Source organism: Marmota marmota, unplaced genomic scaffold (genome assembly GCF_001458135.2).
Source record: "Marmota marmota marmota unplaced genomic scaffold, marMar, whole genome shotgun sequence".
Lineage (NCBI taxonomy): Eukaryota > Metazoa > Chordata > Mammalia > Rodentia > Sciuridae > Marmota > Marmota marmota.
Window position 1 is genome coordinate 1366710 of NW_026000229.1, and position 22655 is coordinate 1389364.

Here is a 22655-nt window from a genome sequence, read left to right on the forward strand (position 1 = left end):
TGTTCACTAACTGATAAATGGATAGATCAAATGTGGTGTATTCACACAATGGACTATTATTTAGCTATAGAAAATAATGAAGGACTAATATTTACCACGTCATGGATGAACTTTCAAAATATCATGCTAAGTGAAAGAAGCCAGTCACAAAGGACTAAATAACATGATTCCATTTATAGAAAATGTGTAGAATAGGCTAGTCTAGAGAACTAAAATAGATTAATGGTTGTCAAGGGTGGGGAAAGCAGGTTGAAGGACATGTCTGCTGAAAGGTACGTGGTTTCCTTTCAAAGTGATAAAAATATTCTAAAATTTACTGTGATCGTGGTTGTGAAGCTGTAAACACACTAACCAGTGTTCAGTCATGTATTTTTAAATGGGAAAATGATTTAGTATGTAAATTATATCTCAAAAAAATTATTATAAAGAAAAATGCCTACTTCATGTATAAATTGGCAATCATCAGGCTTAATTCATATAAAGTATAAGATATATTATCTAGTCAAAAAATGAAAACATGCTTAAAAATACACAGTTGTTCTTCTTTTCCTTTTCCTCTCTCTTTGGTAACTTCTGCGCTCAGAAGCCTGTAATCAGTGTGTTCTCATCATTGAACATATTCTAAAAATATGGAGATCTTAAAGGCAACTCCAGAATATTCAGGTAGATAAGAATTATTTTTGTGAAGACATGGGGCAATGAATTTTCTTTCATATATGTCCTCTGTAGTGACACATATGTTAGGAACTCTTAAAGTGATCTCAGAGCAACAAGGTGAGATAGGTAAGCTCCTTTTTTTTTTTTTGCACTGGGAGGCAGCATGGTCTGGTCTGCAATTTTGGATAAAGGAATTAGGGATAGCACCTGGGTAGGAGGCGTGGATGGATGGTCTCTAAGGACCTTTCGACAAAACAAAAGAGGGAAAAATAGGAGAAAAGAATGGATTTGTCTCTAGAATTTGAGGTTAAAATAAATTATAAATAAGATGCAAATGGTTATTTTGTTTTTTCACCACTTAATACTAATCATGCCTGTAACATCCTTTCTTTAAAGGTGCAAAGGGCAACAATTTGATCACAAAACTTTAGTATCCATGAATGATCTATTAAAGAGAAATTTAAGTTCATCAATTATTGGTGGGATATATGAACTTTAAAAAATACATAATTTTGGGGACTAGGATTGTGGCTCAGTGGTAGAGCACTCGCCTAGCACAGGCGGGACCCGGGTTCGATTCTCAGCACCACATAAAAATAAAGGCATTGTGTTGTGTCCATCTACAAAAAAGATTCTCTCTCTCTCTTTCTCTCTCTCTTTAAAGAAAAAAATACATATTTTTCCATAATCACTAGTAAATAAGCGAAAACAGCATTTTGGAAACTGATTTTCAAAGATTAGAAAATTCATATCTTTTAACTGAAATGCTTCATCATCATTTATTTTGGACTCTTTTCTTTGACTTTCTTCTAATCTTGGCCAAACTTTTTGAAACAAAGTCAGAATATATTATTATCCAAAGGTACAACAACAAAAAAAAAAAAAGGAAGAGAAAGAGAAACAGCACATAATTAAATAAGCATATTAAAAAATCAGTTCTCTGTATATCTTGCAAAAAACTCAATCTTTCAGCTCAAAGAAAACTAAAAAGTTAGGAGTAAACTTCAGATTTGGCACAAACTGTACATCATAAACTTTGCTAGTTTGCAGGTTGCACATTCAGAGTCAGTACAAAACCCATAGTTCTAATCTGCTGATCCATATGTCCTCAGTGATATTTAATGGTTTGATTGTTATCTAAGTATATTTGTTTATATTCATTGAAATAAATTTAATTCAGTACTTCTTTGAATCTAATCCCATTACCTGTCTTTTATTCCAGTGCTTTGCACACATTTTCACAGCTGGTTACCATTACACCCAAAGACTCAGATCTCCTGACAATGAGTTTTAAAATACTTTCCCTAAAAGCACACTATCCTGAATAAATGCTTCCTCTATGTAATATTGTCATAAAACCACAAAATTAAATGAATCCTATTTCCTGAAAGGTGAATATAAAAAAATGTCTCCTAAATATTCTTCTTTTTTTTACTTGTATTAATAACCCAACTAAATAAGAATTAGATATTGAAATAACCATAAACTCTTCTGGAAAAATAAAGAGGGTGAAAATCAAAGCACAATATTTAGGTGTTGTAGAATAGATAATTCATACACAGCTAATCCTCCATACCTCTGGGCGTCTGGTTCCTGAACCCCCATAGAAGTAAAAATCTGTGTATGCTCAAGTCCCTTACATAACATGGTATAGTGTTTACACAGAACCTATACACATCCTTCAGTACACTTTAAGTGATCTCTATTGTATTGCAAAGGGAATAATGACAAAACAAATACTTTACATGTCTAGTACAAATGCTGTTTTTTCTGAATATTCTTGATCCTTGGTTAAATTCACAGATAAGGAATCCACAAATACAGAGGTCTGAGTGTACTGAAAATGATTGGGAAATATGAATAAATTTAAAATACATCTCCTTGAAGTCACGGGATAGAAAACAAATCAGTAAAAAGTCTGTACCAAAATCTGGGAGAGAAAGAAAACAGAGAGGGCACACAGGTGTCTATAGCATTAGAAGAGGAAGATAAGAGGCTCAGCAGAATATCTAATAGACTCCAGCAAACACTGGAGACAAGTCATGAAGAAGGGGAGCGACATCCCCATGTATTTGGATTAGTTACACTTGTACACAGAGCTTTGCTCAAAATGTAAAGATAAAGCAAAAGGGCTCAAGTATATACAAAGACTGAATCAGAATTATCTTGAGTCCCAGAAAGGGGTGAAGCTTATGCTGGATGCCTCTCTGAAAGATATCAGCAAGAAATTCCCAGGGTGAAGCATGAGGAGAAAATAAAATGCAAAATACAGAAAGGAGGATATACAGATGATACAGAGAGTAGATTAAACATGTGTATAATTGGAATTATAGAAAAAGGAGAGAGAGAATAAAGCAAATGCAGTATTTGAAATAATGCTGACTAACGGTGACCCCAAATTGCTGAGAAACTGCCAGCCAAAGAGATTCAAGATCCATAAACCCCAAGAAGAATAATTATAGAGAAAATTCTGATTTGGACATTCTGATAATGCTAATGAAAACCAGACAAAAAGAAAAAACCATGAAGGCAGCTAGAGGGGTAAGAAAAATAGATTATTTTCAAAGTAGCACCAATTAGACCTACAATTTTTCTCTCAATGGAAATAATCGAATTTAAGGACAATGAAATAGTATCTTCAAATGCAGAAACAAACAGAACACACCAACATAAATTTTTATCACCAATAAGCACATCCTATGTGAGAAAATCATAGTATAGCAGGTCAAAATTGCACAGACACTTAAAAAAAAACTAAGAAATTTGTTACCAGGAGATTGAATTAAAGAAAGTATTCTTGAAATGTCCTTTCTTAGGCAGAAGGAACACATTCGGAGAGAGTGACTTGGAGAAAAAGGCAGAATAAATAACAAAGAATTACATAATTATATCTAAGTGAACATTTACAGCATTTAACAATAATATTGTAATATTGTGTGGGGTCTGAAGAGTACATAAATTATAATAAAGAATGACAATAGCTAATGGAAATTAGAATGAGGAAATATGGAGTGAAAGTACACTCTGGTCCTTACATTGGGAAAAGTAAAAGTTTCATCTCAAAGAAATCATTAAAAGTAATAAGAACATTTGAAAGGCGATTTAATACAAAAATCACTGTTTTCTTGCAAATATGCAAGACTAAGAAATTATGTTTAAAATATTTTACCATTTATAGCATCGGAAAGTGTCAAATATCTGGGACAATTTCACAAGAATGTATAAGATTTCTAAGCAGACAACTGTAAGATGCCATTCAGACAAATTAAAGACCTAAATAAATGGAGAGAGAAAATATGAACAAATTGGAGGAATTATAATGATGTCACTTTTCACTAAATTAACTAATGCAGTCCTAATAAAATGCCAAACCATTTTTACAAGAAAATTAGTTATCTGATTATGACATTTTTAGGGAAATGAAAAAGGCTTAGAATAAACAAGCCACTAATAAACAGAATAGATAAAAAGAGGATCTTTTTAAATAGAGGATCTGCTCTATTTAAAGATGATAACACAGTGAGTACCATGATGTACAAAGATCAACAAACAAACCAGCAGCTCAGAACAGAAAGTCCAAACACATATGTACACATAAAATTATGACAAAGGTGTTGCCTGCAGAGCAGTGGTATTTGGGAAATAAAATGAAAATTGACCCATACTGCACAGTTTTCACAATAAACAAACAAACAAACAAATAAATAAATTTCGGAGGGACTATAGTTCCAAATGTAAAACGCATATTTTGGTAACATATATAACCTGTAATAAAGTTGCATATGTGATGTATGAATAATTCCAATAAATTAATAAGAAAAAAGACAGTTCACAAAGAGGCTTTCATAAGCAATTCACAAAGAAGTATCTCCAAACAGGCTATCAGCAAAGGTACTCAATCTTACTAGTAATCAGAGAAGTGGAAGTTAAAACCACAAGATAACACCTAACCCCTATCAGAGGATGCCCATGTCAAGCATTGGCAAAGAGAGGCAAAGAGAACTGTCATAAATTACTGCTCTGAGTGTAACTTGGTACAGTCACTTTGGAAAATGGTTTGGCATATCTGATTAAATTTGAAGACTCACAATTTCACTTTTAGGTATGTACTTAACATTTACATATGTATATGTTTTCAAAAAGACAAGTATAAGAACCTTCATCTTAGCATTATTCATTCACGTTCAAAAGAAGCAGAATGGATAAACTTTGACTTATTTAAACAGTAGTAGAGCCAGGAAACTAAATAAACTTTAGAGATACAGATGGGTTCCAAAAACTAAGGCTGAATTAAAGAAGGCAATCACAAGATAATCCAGACTGTTATCCCATTAAATAAGACTCAAAATCAGGAAAGCTTAGCTAAAGGATAATAAGATTGTGGCTGCTTTTGGAAAGGACTGAGAGGAGGAAGTTTGGAGGAATTGTAGTGGAGACTCCTTGAGTATCAAGATGTTCTACTTCTTGCTCTGATGGTAGTTACATTATTGTTAACTTCCTGATCATTCACTAGCTGAATATTTGTATTTTTAACATTTTTGCATATGTGCACACATAGAAAAGTTATAAAGATTATCATTAAAGTTATAAACACCTCCTTATAAAAGGCTCTGTATAAAATATTAAAGCATGAGAATAATTCTAATCTATCGCAGGACTGAGTGTCTTGCTTAATTAGAGTCTGTTAGAAGGTCCATCAACTAAGGTTTGAGATTTGATAATCTACTTAAGATTCTCACTTTTTAAAATAAATCAGAAATTGTTTGCTTTAAAGGCATTTAAGTAAATTTTTTGGCACATTCCAAATACTTTAGTAACATGTTCATTTATATTTAACTGAACAGCAATCACACAAAAAATTAAAACATTTTCCTTGAAGTTAGTATTTGAAAATTTGGTTTAAATTCCATTCATGATAAAAAAGAATATAATATTTGTTTTATTAAATATTTTTCTGAGAGAAATGTTCAAATCATAACTTCTAACCAATTATATTTAAAGGTTAAAATCAGTAAACAAAATTCTTACAGTATTCCCAAAGTTCATTTAGAAAACCAATACCTTTTCAGGTTTTAATCAAAAGAATTTTGAAGATCTAAGTTCAACATCTCTAGTAATTAGAGAAATGCAAATCAAAACTACTCTAAGATTTCATCTCATACCAGTCAGAACGGCACTTATCAAGAATACAGACAACAATAAATATTGACAAGGATGGGGGTGGAAAGGCATACTCATACATTGCTGGTGGGACTACAAACTGGTGCAACCAATCTGGAGAGAAGTATGGAGATTCCTTAGAAAACTTGGAATAGAACCACCATTTGACCCAGCTATCCACTCTTTGGTCTATACCCAGAGGACTTAAAATCAGCATACGGTAGTATCGCAGCCACATCAATGTTCATAGCATCTCAATTCACAATAGCTAAACGTGGAAGCAACCTAGATTCCCTTCAATAGATGAATGGATAAAGAAACTGTAGTATATACACACAATGGACTATTACTCAGCATTAAAAGAGAATAAAATCATGGCCTTTGCAGATAAATGAATGGAGATGGAGAATATCGTGCTAAGGGAAGTAAGCCAATCCCAAACACCAAAGGCCAAATGTTCTCTCTGATAAGTGGAGGCTGATCCATATGGGGGGTTGGGGGGAAGCATGGGAGGAATGGAGGAACTTTGATGGGGCAAAGGAGAGAGTGGGGTGGGAATGGGGCATGTGGGCAGGAAAGATGGTGGAATGCAATGGACATCATTACCCTAGGTACATGTATGAATGCATATATGGTATGATGCTACATTATGTACAACTAGAGAAATAAAAGTTGTGCTGTGTTTGTGTACAACGAGTCAAAGTGCATTCTGTTGTCATATATATCTAATTAAAATAAATTAATCAATCATTTTAAAAAAGTAAATTTTCACTTACTTTAAAAGTCTGCTTTCATTATTTCCTGAAAACTCACCCATAAATCCCTAGGAACTTACAGAAGTGGATCACTTACATTGACATCTACTGACTATAGTTGTTGCGGTTTAGATATAAGGTTTCCCCCTAAACTCCTGCTATACAATGCAGGAATGTGAAAATATTAGATTATGAGTACTGTAACCTATCAATAGATTAATCCATTTGATGGAGTAAGAATTTACTGAGCAGTAACTACAGACAAGTGGAGTGTGGCTGGAGGAAGTAGATCACTGAGCGTGTGCCCTTGGGGATTATATTTGTCCTTGGCTCTTTCTGTTCTCTCTGCTTTCCGGTTGAGCAGTTTTTCTCTGTCTTTCGTCCTCCATAATGTTCTGTCTCATCTCAGGCCCAGTACAATGGAGCCAACTGACCTTGGACTGAACTTCTAAAACCATGAGCCAAAATAAACTCGTCTTTCTCTAAGTTTTTCTTGTCAGGAATTTGTTCACAGTGATGAAAAGGTGACTAATACAATGATGAATTTGTTCTTTATTTTAATGATTAAACCAAAAATAAAATACCATGTAGTCTCAAGTCTAGGTAATGGAAAGCTATAGAAAAGAAAGAATCAATCATTTTCTTGTTTCTATTTTTTTTTCCTATGGATCCCTTTGGATCTATCCTTGTTTTCTCTTGAAAACTCTAACCCATGTACAGGTTTGGATTATAGGTTTGATAGTACTAAAGGATTATCTAGCTACTCACTGCATAAGCACTTCCCTTAAAAAATATCATTTTGTGTCAAAAATGAATAGTGGTAAGAATCCAGGATTTTCCAAGAAATCCAGTAGACTTGAATAGTGAATGGTGTATAATTGGCCTAATTAAAATAATCCATTACCTTTTTTTTTTTTCTCATTCATGTTTGACTTTCAAGGAGAACCTGTATTTGGCTATTTTGTGGAACTTTTGAGCACATGCTTATGAACAAATATATACACTTAAACTATATTTATTGAATATCTGTGTGAGAGGACAGGTAAGTGTGAGAGGACAGGTAACAAAGAAATGATACACAACAAGTTTCAAAGCTTCACAAAATAAAAAGATAAAAAACAAAACAAAACAAAAAAACCAAAAAGATAACTGGCAGAAAAGCTCTTTTATATTTTACATTTATTTATTTATCAGTTTCAAGGATGGAACCCAGAGCCTCACATGGACTAGGCAAGCACTCTTACCACTGCACTACATCCCCACTTCCTCATTTTCTCATACTTCAAAAAATTTAAGATAATGTATTTACAAACATTAATGTCCCACATTGATGAATAAGTAAAGGGGTTGGCATTTGAACTATTCACTGGTGAATGCACTGAAGTTGGATAGGTAAAGAGAGAAAGAAAATATATCAAATGAGTCTGTGATAGGAACAAAAATTGGGGGGCAGAAAGTAGGAGTAATGACTGGAGGAGAGAAGAAGAATTAAATGCAGCAACTACAATAAAGGTTTTAAGGGCTAAACTGAAGAGGAGACAATGCAGTTAAACAGGTACCCATGCTCAGGCAAAAGGCAGCTGTCAAAAATTTGCAGCTGGGTAATGATTTAAAGACATGTGGTGGTGTGGCTACACATAGCTGTAGAATGGAGGATGGATCAGAGGCAGAAGGTTCATTTCTTTTTTTTTATGGTGGATAGTTTCCTATATCACTGATCAGTCTCATAAACATTATCTTTAGTGGCTACTAAAATTCATCATGTGCTTGAAACGGTATTTACTAAAACATTTTTTTACTTAGGGACATACCATTTAGGTGGCCTGCTATTTATCTTCTCAAGCAAACTACTTGGATTTCCTCTTAAGAGAATTTGAATAGGCCCAGAAAAAATAATTACACGTTATGGACTTCATGGTCACTCAGTAAAGGAGATAGACCTTACCTCAACATTTTAAAAGCTATCTCAGCACCACATACAAACAAAGAAGTTGTGTCTGCCAGAACTAAAAAAAAAAAAAAAAAACACTTGGGAATCAACCTAACAAAAGAGGTGAAAGACCTATACAATGAAAACTTCAGAACCCTAAAGAGAGAAATAAAGGAAGACCTTAGAAGACGGAAAGATATACCCTGTTCATGGATAGGCAGAACTAATATCATTAAAATGGCCATATTACCAAAAGTACTCTATAGGTTGAATGCAATGCCAATCAAAATCCCAATGGCATTCCTCGCAGAAATAGAAAAAGCAATCATGAAATTCATATGGAAAAATAAAAGACCCAGAATAGCAAAAGCAATTCTAAGCAGGAAGAGTGAAACAGGCAGTATAGCAATACCAGATTTTAAACTATACTACAGAGCAATAGTAACAAAAACAGCATGGTACTGGTACCAAAACAGGCGGGTAGACCAATGTTATAGAATAGAGGACACAGAGACCAATCCACAAAATTACAACTACCTTATATTAGACAAAGGGGCTAAAAGCATGCAATGGAGAAAGGATAGCATCTTCAACAAATGGTGCTGGGAGAACTGGAAATCCATATGCAACAAAATGAAACTGAATCCCTTTCTGTAAACCATGCACAAAAGTTAACTCAAAATGGATCAAGGAGCTAGGAATCAAACCGGAAACTGTGAGTCTAATAGAAGAAAAAGTTGGCCCTAATTTCCATCTCGTGAGGTTGGGCTCCAAATTCCTTAATAGGACACCCATAGCACAAGAGTTAAAATCAAGAATCAACAAATGTGACACATTCAAACTAAAAATTTTTTTCTCAGCAAGAGAAACAATAAGAGAGGTAAATAGGGAGCCTACATCCTGGGAACAAATTTTTACCCCTCACACTTTAGATAGAGCCCTTATCTCCAGAGTATACAAAGAAGGTTCATTTCTTGTCATAGATGACTCTTGGTGTTGGATTAAGAAATTATAGGACCTGGGTTAACATTTGGGAGCCTCCAAATCCAATGTTAGGTTTTAGAAACCTGCATAATAGCACAGCTCACCCAGATTGTGTGACTCATTAACACAAAGGAGGGAGGGATATTAGTACTGTAGAAGGGCGCTATAGACAGTGTTTGCCATCTCACTACTATATTTTTTACACTTTTTCTAAAATATTTACATATTGACATTTATTTTGTAAAAATTCTTCTAATGTGAATATGTAAAAATGTGCAAAATTACCATGTAAAGCTTAGAAAGACTAGTTTTTGGAATCTCTGTTAAAAAATGTATCAGGGGTCACTATGCATCAGGAACCTTGAAAAATAATTTCTAGCTTTATTATGTACATTTGATCAAATCCTCATCACTTCTATTTTCCCTTCCTTCTTCTTTTTTTTTCTTCCTGCCTTCCACATGTTAGGCTAGTACTCTTACACACTAGCTACACTCTCAGCCTCTCATTTTCTTATATTTTTCTTATGCTTTAAGCTGATGTATTTTTCAACTACCAGCCTCTCAAGGACATTAGTAAACAAATATTTAAAACAAGGGGCTATAAAATTACAATACCATGCCATCATTTTGGTCAGAAGTTAGAAGTAAGGCAGTCTTTTTTTGTTTTCTTTGGAATTCTAAATGAGTGCCAACACTTTTTACAATACATATTTAATGAATCATATTTAAGGACCAAAATAATTTCCTTTTATATTAATTAACTCAGCTAGTTCTTTCACTTCTTTAAAACACAATTATAGAACACAGCTCTGTCTTCCTGAGCAAAAGTGTGTTTTCTACCCAGGGTAGCTTTATATGACTTTTTCTTTAATGTATAATATTTGAGTAAGTTAAGTATTTGTGTTTATCATGTCATTTATTTATATATTATCTCTTTTGCAGAAATTGTTTGATTGAATACTTACTAAGTAATAATGGTTATAATTCTTCTCTTGATTCAGTGACTATTCATTTAATTTATCAAACTGTTTATTGAATGGACTATGTACTCGGATAAATATTAAGGATATAAATATAAATTCCAAGCAATTTTTGATATTTTATTTTCTGCAGAGATGGAGATACAGCTTAATTGTGGAAAAGATGAGTTGACAGAAGTTTGAAACAACAGAACAGTTGAGCCCACCTACTTATAGCACATAGGAGTTGAGGCTTCCCATACACATCCTACTGCCCTTTCCTTAACCTCAGATGCATTTATCCCCTTCAACAACTCCTGGGTGTGCCATTGGTCACCGAACATGGTAACTTCCCACCACATAATCTTAGGCACTATCTCCTAATCCTTCAGGCTCCCTCCCCAATTATGGAGCCTTGGTGATGGGGGTGGGGGCTGGTCTGCTCAGTGGAAGAGGCTTCAGCGGGTGGTGCAAGGGGCACCTTGGCATTGACTCAGGTGGGGGCTGCTTTCTTCTAGGAGATTGCCCTGATAGAGTCCCCACCGCTTATCTTTCTTGTGGCTGTTTCCAGCTATACCATGGGTATCAAGGGCCACCTGAAATTAGGGTAGGGGCGGGAGGTGTAGCAGTCACAGAGCTAAGAGTTGTACTGAAGTCAAGGTCCTGTCATTCCACCTAGGGAATGTGGTAACTGAAGAGACCATGACCTCTGGCTTTCAGGATGTCTTGGATCAACTTCCTGTGCTGCTTCGCACAGACTCCTGTATGTGGAGCACGGAAGATGATTCCCACATGGGTGCAGACAAATCACTTCAAGAGCTTTGGGTTCCTAAAGATGACCTGCAACTCGTGATCCCAGCAGAGGGAGTAAGGATTAGCAGCATTTTTATTCTTAATGAATACTGGTCTATCAAGTTCATTGTGGGGGTACACACCCCTGGTTGTGGCAGGACAAGAGGAGAACCACAGGGCTTCTGGTACTCTTCTGAGTTCAGGTATTTCCAGAGCTCATTCTCATTAGAGAAAATGAGAACCTGGAGGCAATGAATCTTTATCAGAGGGCAGGGACAGGAGGCTTTGGTGCAACAAGTTTGGAGTTTGGAGAGGAACTTGAATTCTGAAGGCTGTGAGGCTGGGAAACTGCGTGTCCAATATGGTAGCTGTCATCTTGACCCCATTTTTTTTTTTATCTCCCTCAAGCAATTAGGTGTCAGTCACCTGATGTCCAATAATTCCAGAGAATAATGTCATAATTTCTTAATATACAAAGTTCTAGTAAACTCCTGGGGTAATCTGTTCTCAGACTCCTCAAAATATGCCTCATTCATGGTCCTGCACTTTTAAAATCACAATAGTTTGTAAAGCTTAGTATGGGCCGGGTGCTGTTCTAGATCCTGTATTTACACTAACTCACATAATCCTCTCAAAAATCCTATCCAATGGACAATATCACTATTCCTATTTACAGACAAATTGAAAAAGCCTGCTGTGTATCACACTGCTAAACTTAAGCTCTAACAGTTTGGCTTCAAGGTCTAAGTTTTTAAAGTCTACATATCGTCTCTTGAACATACTTCAATGATTTCTCCCACTGTGACTTAATTCCTGCCAACCACCTACTTATGTAAGAGAGGACAAGAAGTCATCTTCTGAACCTATGAAGGGCCAGGGAGAAACCCCGTGGGACAAGACACACCTGTTCTCCTCTTTGTTCTCAAGGCCTGATCCCAGACTAGTTCATGCCAGTTCCTGAGTGAATAGTCACCTATATGTGTGTCCTCGGCCTTATAGCCTGCAACCCCATGTTATCCAAAAGGTGGATCAGAGGTGGTGCCCACAGAAAAGCACAGCAAGGGACCCCTACAAAGTCCTCAAAGGAACAACACATGAGTAGGGTGGATGAAGCACCAAATCTTCCTTGAATGACTCTGAGAAGAAGCATTCCCAGAAATTTTGCAAATCCATTGCCTCCCTTGCCTCTCTCAGCTCTGACAGCCTCTGCTGACCATCCTGTGGAATTTGGGTGTAGCTGCCATGTGTTCACATCATGAGGAAAGCAGAAGTAGATGGAATCGTGTAAAATCTTGACTGTCCATCCTTCCTGGTCCAGTAAACTCCCGGAGCCTTTTGTTTTCTCCTAATTCTTTCCCAGGCTAGCAAACCCTTCAATCCCATTTGCTGATATAAATCTCATTAATTCAGAACACTTGTGGAAAAGAAAATAAACTAGGATAACACTTAATTTTAAAATATTTTAGGACAATGAGGCTCATGCCATTTCTTCATGTAGAATAATTTTAAAGCATAAGCTTTTGGAAGATCCAGTTTTCTAAATTATTCATATGGAACCGTGCTGAGAGCCACGGCCGAGTCTGTATGGCCCCTGGCATTTTGCCAACAGTATTGATTGACAGGCGAGGCATTACTATCCGCCTCTGCCGCAACTTTTGAGTTCTCGCACTATTTTGGAGTTCTCGTGGGGATTCGGCAGAACCCTGTGCTACCTATGGCAAACACAGGACTTCAGAACGTGTTGGAAAAAAAGACATAATGTTGCATTCTGATCACCTCCTGGATCTACAAATAGTTTAAAGATTCTCTCTAATGTGTAGTGTATATTTTCTCCAGACATGTTTAGGATGTGTGGTATATATATGCTTCAACAGATGACAGAGACTAAACCTACAAGAGAGGACCCAAATAGTTTTGCACTTGTGGATTCAAGAAGGTCATTCCAAGGGACTGCAGTGTCCTGTGGAAGCCATGTACCCTCCACAAACACTTCATCAGGTTTTCTGATGAGGCTGCAGGAAAATGCAGTCAGTGATCACTAGTGGTAGCACCCTCATAGCCACAACTACAATTTTCTAGACAAACAAGGCATGGCCAGGTTTATCCCTCTGTCAGAATACTCACCTGTATTCTGAGCAGAACTTTTGCTCATAATTCTGGGCACATGGAAGATCTTAAATTCCAGTTTTAGAAGAAATGATTTTATTTAATACATCAATAGAGCAATTTTCTTGATTGTGGACTCAGTTCCTTAATGCTAAGCCTGAGTTTCCTGCTGGCTCTCAACACCCACCCAAGGTGAGCACCTTACGGTCCCCTACAGAGGCTGCAAGGATATTTGCAAGAGTTATTTTGACAGAGGATAAAGCAACCCTTCATGAAAAACAGACATGATTACTGACATGGTTGGTTTCTTAAAAACCCAAGCTTTTCTCTCATCTTATCATGTCTATTGGCTCTAAGAGGCAGGAGTGGAAAAGAGGGATATGGATGATAATTTTGACCCTTGTTTGCTAACTCAATGACTATTGCTATAATGTCCAGCTTTAAGTAAGTTGGGGGCAAGAAAGAAGTAAACTATGACCAAGACAGGTTCCTTCTAGAAGAGATGCACCCTTGCAGTCACAGGCATAGTGAACTGTGCACAGAGATGAATGGGGTTGGTGTTGCACTCTGGAGAAATACAGAGCAACACCTAACCCAAACTGGGGAGTTCTTGGGACTGGAGCAGGTCAAAAAGGCTTCCTCCCAATAGGGGCATTAAGATTAGATAAATCAGTCTTAGGTAGGCAAAGGGACAGCAGGTGGCTATGGGTCAGGAGCATTCAACCCACAGGCAATGGGCAGAAGTAGAAGACCACCTGGCTTCATGAGTACCATCAGAGGGCTAGTATTTCTACCCACTTATTATTGTTTGATATATGGACAGCTTTGCCTTCACTTAATATTTTCAACCAGAGTTTGTAGACCTGGAAATACCTTATAGTTTGCAAAGCACTTTCATTTATTCTTTCAATGACTATGCACAGCATTCAGTAAGAATATAAACCTACCAAAAAAAAGCACTGCACATTGTAAAAAATACATGGTTACAAAATAATAAAATAATAGCAAGAACAGAGAGAAAATCAGAAGACAATGTCTCAATCTTGGCACAGCTGAAAAGATAACAACAAAAATTGAATTATAAGCTAGGGCAATCTTTTATTTTAATTAATTAATTAATTATTTTTGTACTGAGGATTGAACTCAGGGGCACTCAACCACTGAGCCACATCCCCAGCCCTGTTTTGAATTTTATTTAGAGACAAGGTCTCACTGAGTTGTTTAGTGCCTCTCCCTTGCTGAGGCAGGCTTTGAACTTGTGATCCTCTTGCCTTAGCCTCCCGAGCAGCTGGGATTACAGGCTGTGGCACTGTGTCCACCTAGGACAACCTTAACCAGATAATATCAGGCTAAGAAGATCATGTCCAAAGAGGCAAGGCCAATTGTACATGGCCCTAGTTCCTGGACCATCAAGGCTGACCATTAGCCTGGGTCAGAAAAAAGATGGCTAATTGCTAGGAGGACAGTTAGCCATCTCCCTGGTCTTTTGTTTTCCCCCTTCCACCAATGCTCTCTTATCTGCCCAAGCATGAGTATTTCTGATCACACCTTGGCTGGTTACATTACCCTCCCTTCTGTAACTGTTCAACAGCAAGGCCCAGAGAACATCTCACTCATAAGTGATCCTTCCTATCCATTAAAGCTTACCAATTCCCTTTAGATATGGATTCAAGGAGTTGTGATGGCAAATTACTGATGATAGTACTTCTGTGAATGCCAAGTGCTATTATTAGTCAGTGGCCACACATCTCACAAGGAGACTATCACAGCAACTCAGTCAGTGTCCCAAAGGGACTGTGAGCAGACACAGGGCTCACCTGTGGCAAAGACAACATTCCTGGAGACCAGACGATGCTCCACGATGGAGAACTGTGGGAGCTCAATCCTTTCCACTCCAGTGACAGCCTTGTCCCCGCCACGCCAGTAAAATTCAATGTCATCTGTGGTGTAGCCATCTATCAGGGGAGAGATGAAAGGACATGGTGCATATGAGATATCATTTTGTATAAATGTACAGCTAAAGAAACTTGAATACAATGGAAGTAATGGCTTTGCCATCTTTGAATATTTTTTTAAAGTGCTTGTCTCTAAGAAGTGTCACCAAAGAACTAACTTTCAAGTACTCTTGTGTTACTTCTGCTATTTGATTTGCACCAGGCTGATCTTGAAAAGTAGAGGAAGTGGGGAGACTGAGGACTCTAAACAATGATCTTTTGGCAAAGTCTAACTTTAGAACTGGTGTGGGTATCATACAGAAGTGAATTTAAAACCCTTCTTAACAGTAGCAGATAAGACGGTAGTAAAAGATGAAAATTCAAGTCTGAAAAATCCTGGAGAGATACCTTATCTCAAGTGCAACTAGAAGGTTGAGAGACTATGGAAAATTTAACCAATATTTGTTTGATTAGATGAACTCTTGGAGCAAAAGTAGTGTTCTCTGTGACATGTTTGGATGATTTTGCTGGCTCTTTCTGGCCACGTGGTTTGCCAATCTTAGAAATGCCTGTTGTTGGGAGCCTCCTGGCCCTTAGAGATCTGCATGGGTGGTCTCATCAGAAAGATAAATGATCATTTGCTGGATTATAATTCCAAACTCAGCTCTTGGCCCAGAGCTTACATTCATTCAGTAATTAATTGATGCTTTTGAGAATGAGTAAATAACAAAAGTCCAATGTTATTTTTAACACCCAGTTGTTTCCTAGAAGATTAGGTCAACTCATTAAATAAGATCAAATAAAATACAAATCTGAAGAAAAATATTTCAATATAACACATTTTGTATTTGAACATATACAAAAAAATGAAACATTCAATATTTGATATCAAATGAATGAACCAAAGCCACAGGATGACTGTGTCCATAGCTAATGCCATCTCCCAAGTCAGATCTACTGTCCTGACTCTGTAAATTCCTTCCCTCTGACTTCCTTGTATCTCATTCTCACCTGGCAGCCTTGACAATCTTTAATAAAACACACAGCTTATTCTTCCCTGTTTGCGTCTTAACTTCAAGCCTTCCTGTAGAATCCCTTCCTGAGATTCCACTTCCCCAGGAAACTCAGAATTACTCACAACCCTTCTGTCATATTTTATTTTTTTCAAAACATCTACCACATTTTGCTTTTTGTCTAATCATTTCTGTCTTTTCTGGAATATAAGTTCCAAGAAGACAGGCACTTGCATTTAGACTGCCTTCTCTATATATTCCCTTGCTTACAATAATGACTGCATAGGGGCTATGGATGCAGCTTGGTGGGAGGCACATGGTTAATTAGCATGCACAAGCTCCTGGGTTCAATCCCTAGTACCAACAACCAAAAAATAAAACAAAAATTAAAAGAAAAAAAACAGTACTTGTACAGAGTTAAGTCCTCCAAGGATTCATTGAATAAATTCATGATCAATGAATTTGCCTTGATGTTAGGAAAAAAAGCCAGATCTTTTTTTTTTTTTTTTCTCCACACCCAATACCAAGACATGCATAGTGAGCCACCAGAAAACTGGGACAATCCCTCTTTCACTCAAGTGCTTTAACCATGGCTTCTCTGCAAGGGAGGGTCTTTACACACTGTGGGAATTTTTTTTTTTTTTTTTTTTTTACAGCAGATCTTCCTGCTTACTGTTCCCCACAGTCACACTTTGCACTGTGAACCCATACTCTCAGAAATCACTCACTGTGTGTTCAGGCAGTTGGAATGAAAACTGCTTCCTTACTTGGACCCCAAATTTGCTTTCCTTAAATTTCCACTGTCTCATTGGAGTCATGCCCTCTGGCCACAGAGAATTCATTTAACTTCCTAGGCTCATCCTTCAACTGTTGGGAAATCATCATCCTTCCCTTGAGCCTTCTGTTCTCTATGGTAAATGTCCCTAGATAATTCAATTATGCATCACTTGACATGATTTTATGTCTTTCATCTTCTCTGAAAGCACAGCTTTCAGAAACCATGACAGTGACAGAGTATGGAAGTGAGGGGGCACAGTGTGGCTGGCTCTACCCAGAACCTGGACTAACCTCCCCTACAAACAACTTCTTCATCTGTTTGTGCAGGGACATTTCCTTTTCATCAAGCGACATTGCAAAGTCAAAGTCACTTAATCACCAAAATTCAGTATAAGCATTGACAATCCAATTGAGACTAAAAATAAACCAGTCTGTGATAGGGCAAGATCAACAGCAAAAACATCCCCATATGCCAGGAGGTGTGGTTCAGGTAGCAGGGGGGGACATCTGCTTGTTACATGTTACAGATGGGGCTCTCATCCCTGACATGGAAGTACTCAGCACTGAATTACCAATAAAGCATCTGAATACTCCTCAAATTGAAGAAAATTGCCAAGATGCAGAAATGGCCTGCTCGTAAAGCTCAGATCCTAATGGGAAATGAGTTTTACTCTGACTGCCCAGGGTCGCAGCAGTATAGCCACTCATGCATGATGAAACATATTTTAAGAAAATTGCATCTCAGTGTTTGCTCTCTTCTCGATGAATCGACCAGGATGAGGAACATTTGTTTTCTTATATTTCAACACAGCAAACAGAGTCTCTTAATCAGATTAGAACAAAGAACTCTCTCTGTACTAAGCACTACCCCCACCTCCTTCTTCCTCTCTTTCTGTTTCTATCTTGCTATTTTTATTGGTCTTTTCCTCTCTAACTCTCTTCTATCTCTCTCTGTGTCTGTTTGTCTCTCTGTGTTATGACTGTGAAATATGCAGAGTGGAGAACTATATTTTAAGGTAGTTAAAAAGTATGCCTGGAACATTATCAATGCCTTGGAAAAGAGGCTAAATAATGAAAAAGAGATCTAGAACACAAACTGGAAGAAAAAGAAACCCAGACACAGATACACACAGCTTTCAATTTCCAAAGTGCAGTTCTGCTCATCCAGTGGGTATCTTCTGAGATCCATCATGCACGCTGCTGTTGTGGTGATTCTGAAATACATAGAGCAAGAGGAGATATTAAAGATGGCCTGAGTAATATAGCAGGAAAACTGCTTCTTGATAACCATGTGTTACCCCATGTATGGCCCCCCTTCTCCGGGGTACACATGACTGAACACCTTTCACTATATACAGAGAAATGTGAATGAAAACAAACTCTTGAATAGAGATAAACTAGATCAGTTTATCAAGAAAAACAACAAAACCACCATTTTATTTTCGTTTAATATTTTAAATTAGCAAATAAAAATTGTATCTATTAATAGTTGTATTAACACAACACTGTTTTAAAATGTGTATACATTGTGAAATGTTAAAATGAGGTATTACTTCTTTTTTGTGGCGAGGATACTCAAAATCTATTCTCTCAGTAATTTTCAAATATACATTATTAACTATAGACAAGGTATTGTAGTAAAGACTTAAAATTCCATTGAAATCAGTCACTGAGTCTTGCTGATGTTTGATAATTAATGGTTTCCAAAGAAGTTCTTACCTTCAATTTTTGTTTTGTCTCCTGGTCTATCAGCTCTCTAACCTTTCTAGTACTGAGAGACCTTATGTGAGGAACACACTGATTAAGATTTAATTCTTTGATTTTCCATGTGGAGTGTTACATGTTCATAGACTGTACTTTGAAACTTTTAACAAAGCGTTTTTTTTTCTTATTTCAATTATAGTTGTGTGTTGAGAGGGATTGTAAATACTCAGTAGAGTTTCTCATCATGTTGACATCTATCTTATCATTTATTTTATTTCTCTGTTATTGATTACGAAAGAAAATTCAGTGGGTTAGCTTTCCTTGGTGACAATTAAAACCAAAGAAAGAATTTATATCATGGCCTCAAGACAGTTAAGCCTCCACCAGGCTCTGGTTAAACCAACTGCACAATGGGAAATAACACACCTAGAAATAAGTCCATTCTCTACCATGTCGACAGCCTCCTCTTAGGGAAACCAACCTATTCAAAGACACTAGAGAAAACACAACACTTAGGCCACCACATTTTACACTAAATTTCTCCAGAACCTCAACACTTCCCCACCACTGCAGAAACTGACTGGACTGGGTGGGACCTGAACCAAGGTCGGATAACCAGGGGCCTCGTTAGAAGGCAGAACAGAGCTAAAGGGATGTCTTTTATGGAAATAAATTAAACCACAAAGGTAAGAGTGGAAGGGAGCCTGCAAAGTCACGACTTAGTGGCTTATGAGCAAAGTATGCTAAACTATAATAGTGGTACAGAAATTGCAGAGTTCAAAGTTGAGGAGACAGCAATAGTCACGATCTAGTACTCCACATCTCCAGGGAGCAGTATTACTAAGGCTTATGCAGTTACTGAGCAACTGGAAGTTCTGGCTATGCACCATCAGGAGTAGGTCATAAGAAGGAAGAGGTATTTTTTTCCTGACAGATCAAGAGTCATCTTGAATCCCCCAGCTGCTCTTCAGATTCTACCTTTCTTGAAGCCCGGTATTTAGCTTTCTCTGGCCAGCTATCATCGTGAATATTCACACACACACACACACACACACACACACACAAGACCTCTTAAAAACATTACTAATACCTAGGGCAATGTGAGCAAGCATTATTTCTATTCACACTAACTAAAACACTGTCAAACACCACCACATGCCAGTTCTGAATGACTTATATCATTTAACCTAAATGCAGGTTCTAAGGGAATAATGGGGAAATGTATGCCCTTCTACAAGCACCTGGTTTAGCAGCAGGTTTAGGAAAGTTTTACTTTTCAATTGCTAAGAGAAGCAGTGAGGAAGAATACCAACATCCTTGACAAACAGTTCAAGGTGAACTTTTTTCTATACAAATAGCTTGTATGTGCCATACAGATATACACCTTATGACCTATACCAATGGGAAAATTGAGGGATTTTTTTCCCCTCCAAATGTCATGACACTTCAATTGCCTTGGAACTAAGGAATACACTGCATTCTATAACCCAAAATAAACACATAGCTCTTGGGTATATTTTTCTGCAACATCTTATTTCCCAGCCAACTGAAGTTCCAGCCTTGCACTTTTAAATTCTGGCATGTTTTATGGCAGCTTGACAACCCAGCTTCTGCACAAGATGCCTATAAAGGCAAAATGAGAACAAAGTTCTGCTAAAATTGTAAATTTTTATGAAGAGAAAATGACCTCAAATGAAATGTTAGAATTTTAAATTTTCCTACATGTTTTGGTACCTTTCATTTGGACAGTCAATAATTGAGATTATTATTTCTTATTATTTGTTATTTATTATTTATTTATCTTTTATTTTTCATTTCCCCCAAACTATACCTAAGATATACACACACACCACCACCACCACCACCACCACCACCACCAACACCAACACCACCAAACCACATAAACAAACTGAAATAGTTTGAAGGTACTTAATGCAGCAATCTCAATTTATTGTAGTATTATGTAGATTGTTTCATAGAAATTGTTGAAAGGAAATTAGAAAGCTAGAATAATTGGTTAGATCATTCACTTCATCTCACCAACTCCTGTTATTTCCCACAATACAGGACTTGTGCACATCTCTTTATTTTAGTATACTACTGCCATAAATTGAAACACTTTCCATTTACCTCAGGAATAACATATAGACATGCTTTCACTACTCTGTTTCCTTTGGATGAAATACATAGAAAATCCTGTCAGTATGGAGAGTGTGACACAAAAGCCTGCACATGCTACAAAAACTAAGTTCCCAGGTAACAAATGGAAGAAAGAATGGGGTCTGTTGGGCAACTGGGACAGAAATACAAGAAAAGAGAACATATGGGAACAAAAAGAGAGACCCAGAAAACTCTGCAGCATGCCAGAGCCCTTACTGAGCCACAAAGCCCTCATCCGGAGTGGAAGGCTTGAGAAACTGGAAATGACATAACATAGATAGACCATAGAGACACCTGGGTTCCATTTGTGTAAACTTCAACACTCACACACATTCTGATATTTTTGCCTAAGAATTTTTTGTGGGTCCCAACCAACACATAATTTCACTTCTACAGTCCTCTGTACTCTGAAAACTCCATTCCTATTTCTAAGACATTTACGAAGCTAATAACTAGAATCAGATACGATAGGATGAGGATCTCTGCAGTACTATTTTTTAATAGACCAGTAGATCCTTTGTTGATGTTTGTTGATTTTTGATTGAGAGACAGTAGTGCTTAGAGGCTGCAAGGTGTGTTTCTGAGAGAAAAACAGAGAAAGATGTGGCCAAATGGTGGAGAAATCTATATATGTATTTTCTTTACAAATAAGCCATACTTTGAGGATGCTGAATGTGGAAAGTAAAACCAAGCAAAAGGAACATCAACAGAGGTAGAGAGAGACAGACAGAAAGAGAGAGAGAGAAAGACACACACACACACACACACACACACACACACACACTGAGAGAAATGAGGAGTAAAAGGTTGGATAGCATTGTAGAGATGGGTGCTGATTCATCCTTTTGCTGTCCAGGACAGCAGCCAGTCCTATTTGTACCTTATATAACATGACTCAGTGCTTGCTCAGTGCCTAGATCTGTACCAAGCACATTAACACACATACATTTAATCTCACAACAACCACATTACAGAAGTATTATCATTATTTCTTTTTGCAGTTGAGTAAAAAGACTCAGAAAGAGTAATTAGGTTGACCATGTTCACAATGCCACCGGAAGGCAGGTGCCACTTTCAGATCCCGGCAGCTTGAACTCTACACCCTATTATGTCTTTGGCATTACTCTTACCTTAAAAGAACAAAATATATTCAACTCACCAAGGCCTACTCAGGAAAAAGAGGTTCTTCTTTTACAAGTAAACAATAGGGTAGACAAATTTTGATAGATATCAAGATAGAGATAAAAATATAGATATACATGGATCATAAGCAGGAGGATATTATGGTCATATATGTATTATATATGTAGTAATATTCTCATTATATATGACAAGCAGGAAATATAAGTACAGAGAAGGTAACTATTTTATATACTACTCCTGCATTAAATGTAATAAAATTTAATCCAGCTTCTTACCTGTTATAGAACAGTAAATTAGATAATCCTGACTTTATAAAAAGTGCAAGCCTAAAGATATGTTTAAAAGTTAGAAGCATGAAAATGTAAGAACTTAACTTGTTCTAAGGAGAACACAGTCTCCAGCAAGTTTGAAATCATATTATGAGATACAGGATGACACTCATCCTCTGACACTGTCTGAAAACTATACTTAGTGTCCATTCCCTGCACAACTGAGTGAGGAAGCCTGAGCCAAGGAAGTCAAGACCGTTTCTTTCATTATTGAAGGATTTTCATTTTGTCTCAATTGTACTAGGTTTGTGA

At 36.9% G+C, this 22655-nt stretch overlaps 1 protein-coding gene across 1 annotated transcript in view; it reads right to left on the reverse strand.

The window, feature by feature from the left end:
- The window catches only part of Gabrb3 (gamma-aminobutyric acid type A receptor subunit beta3), a 218903-nt gene that overhangs the window by 33827 nt on the left and 162421 nt on the right, over positions 1-22655 (reverse strand). The window contains exons 3-4 of the mRNA XM_048793541.1: positions 18199-18281; positions 15161-15298 (exon numbers count right to left, since the gene is read on the reverse strand). Coding sequence (XP_048649498.1) covers positions 15161-15298; positions 18199-18281 — 221 coding nt within the window. The remainder of the gene's footprint in view (positions 1-15160; positions 15299-18198; positions 18282-22655) is intronic.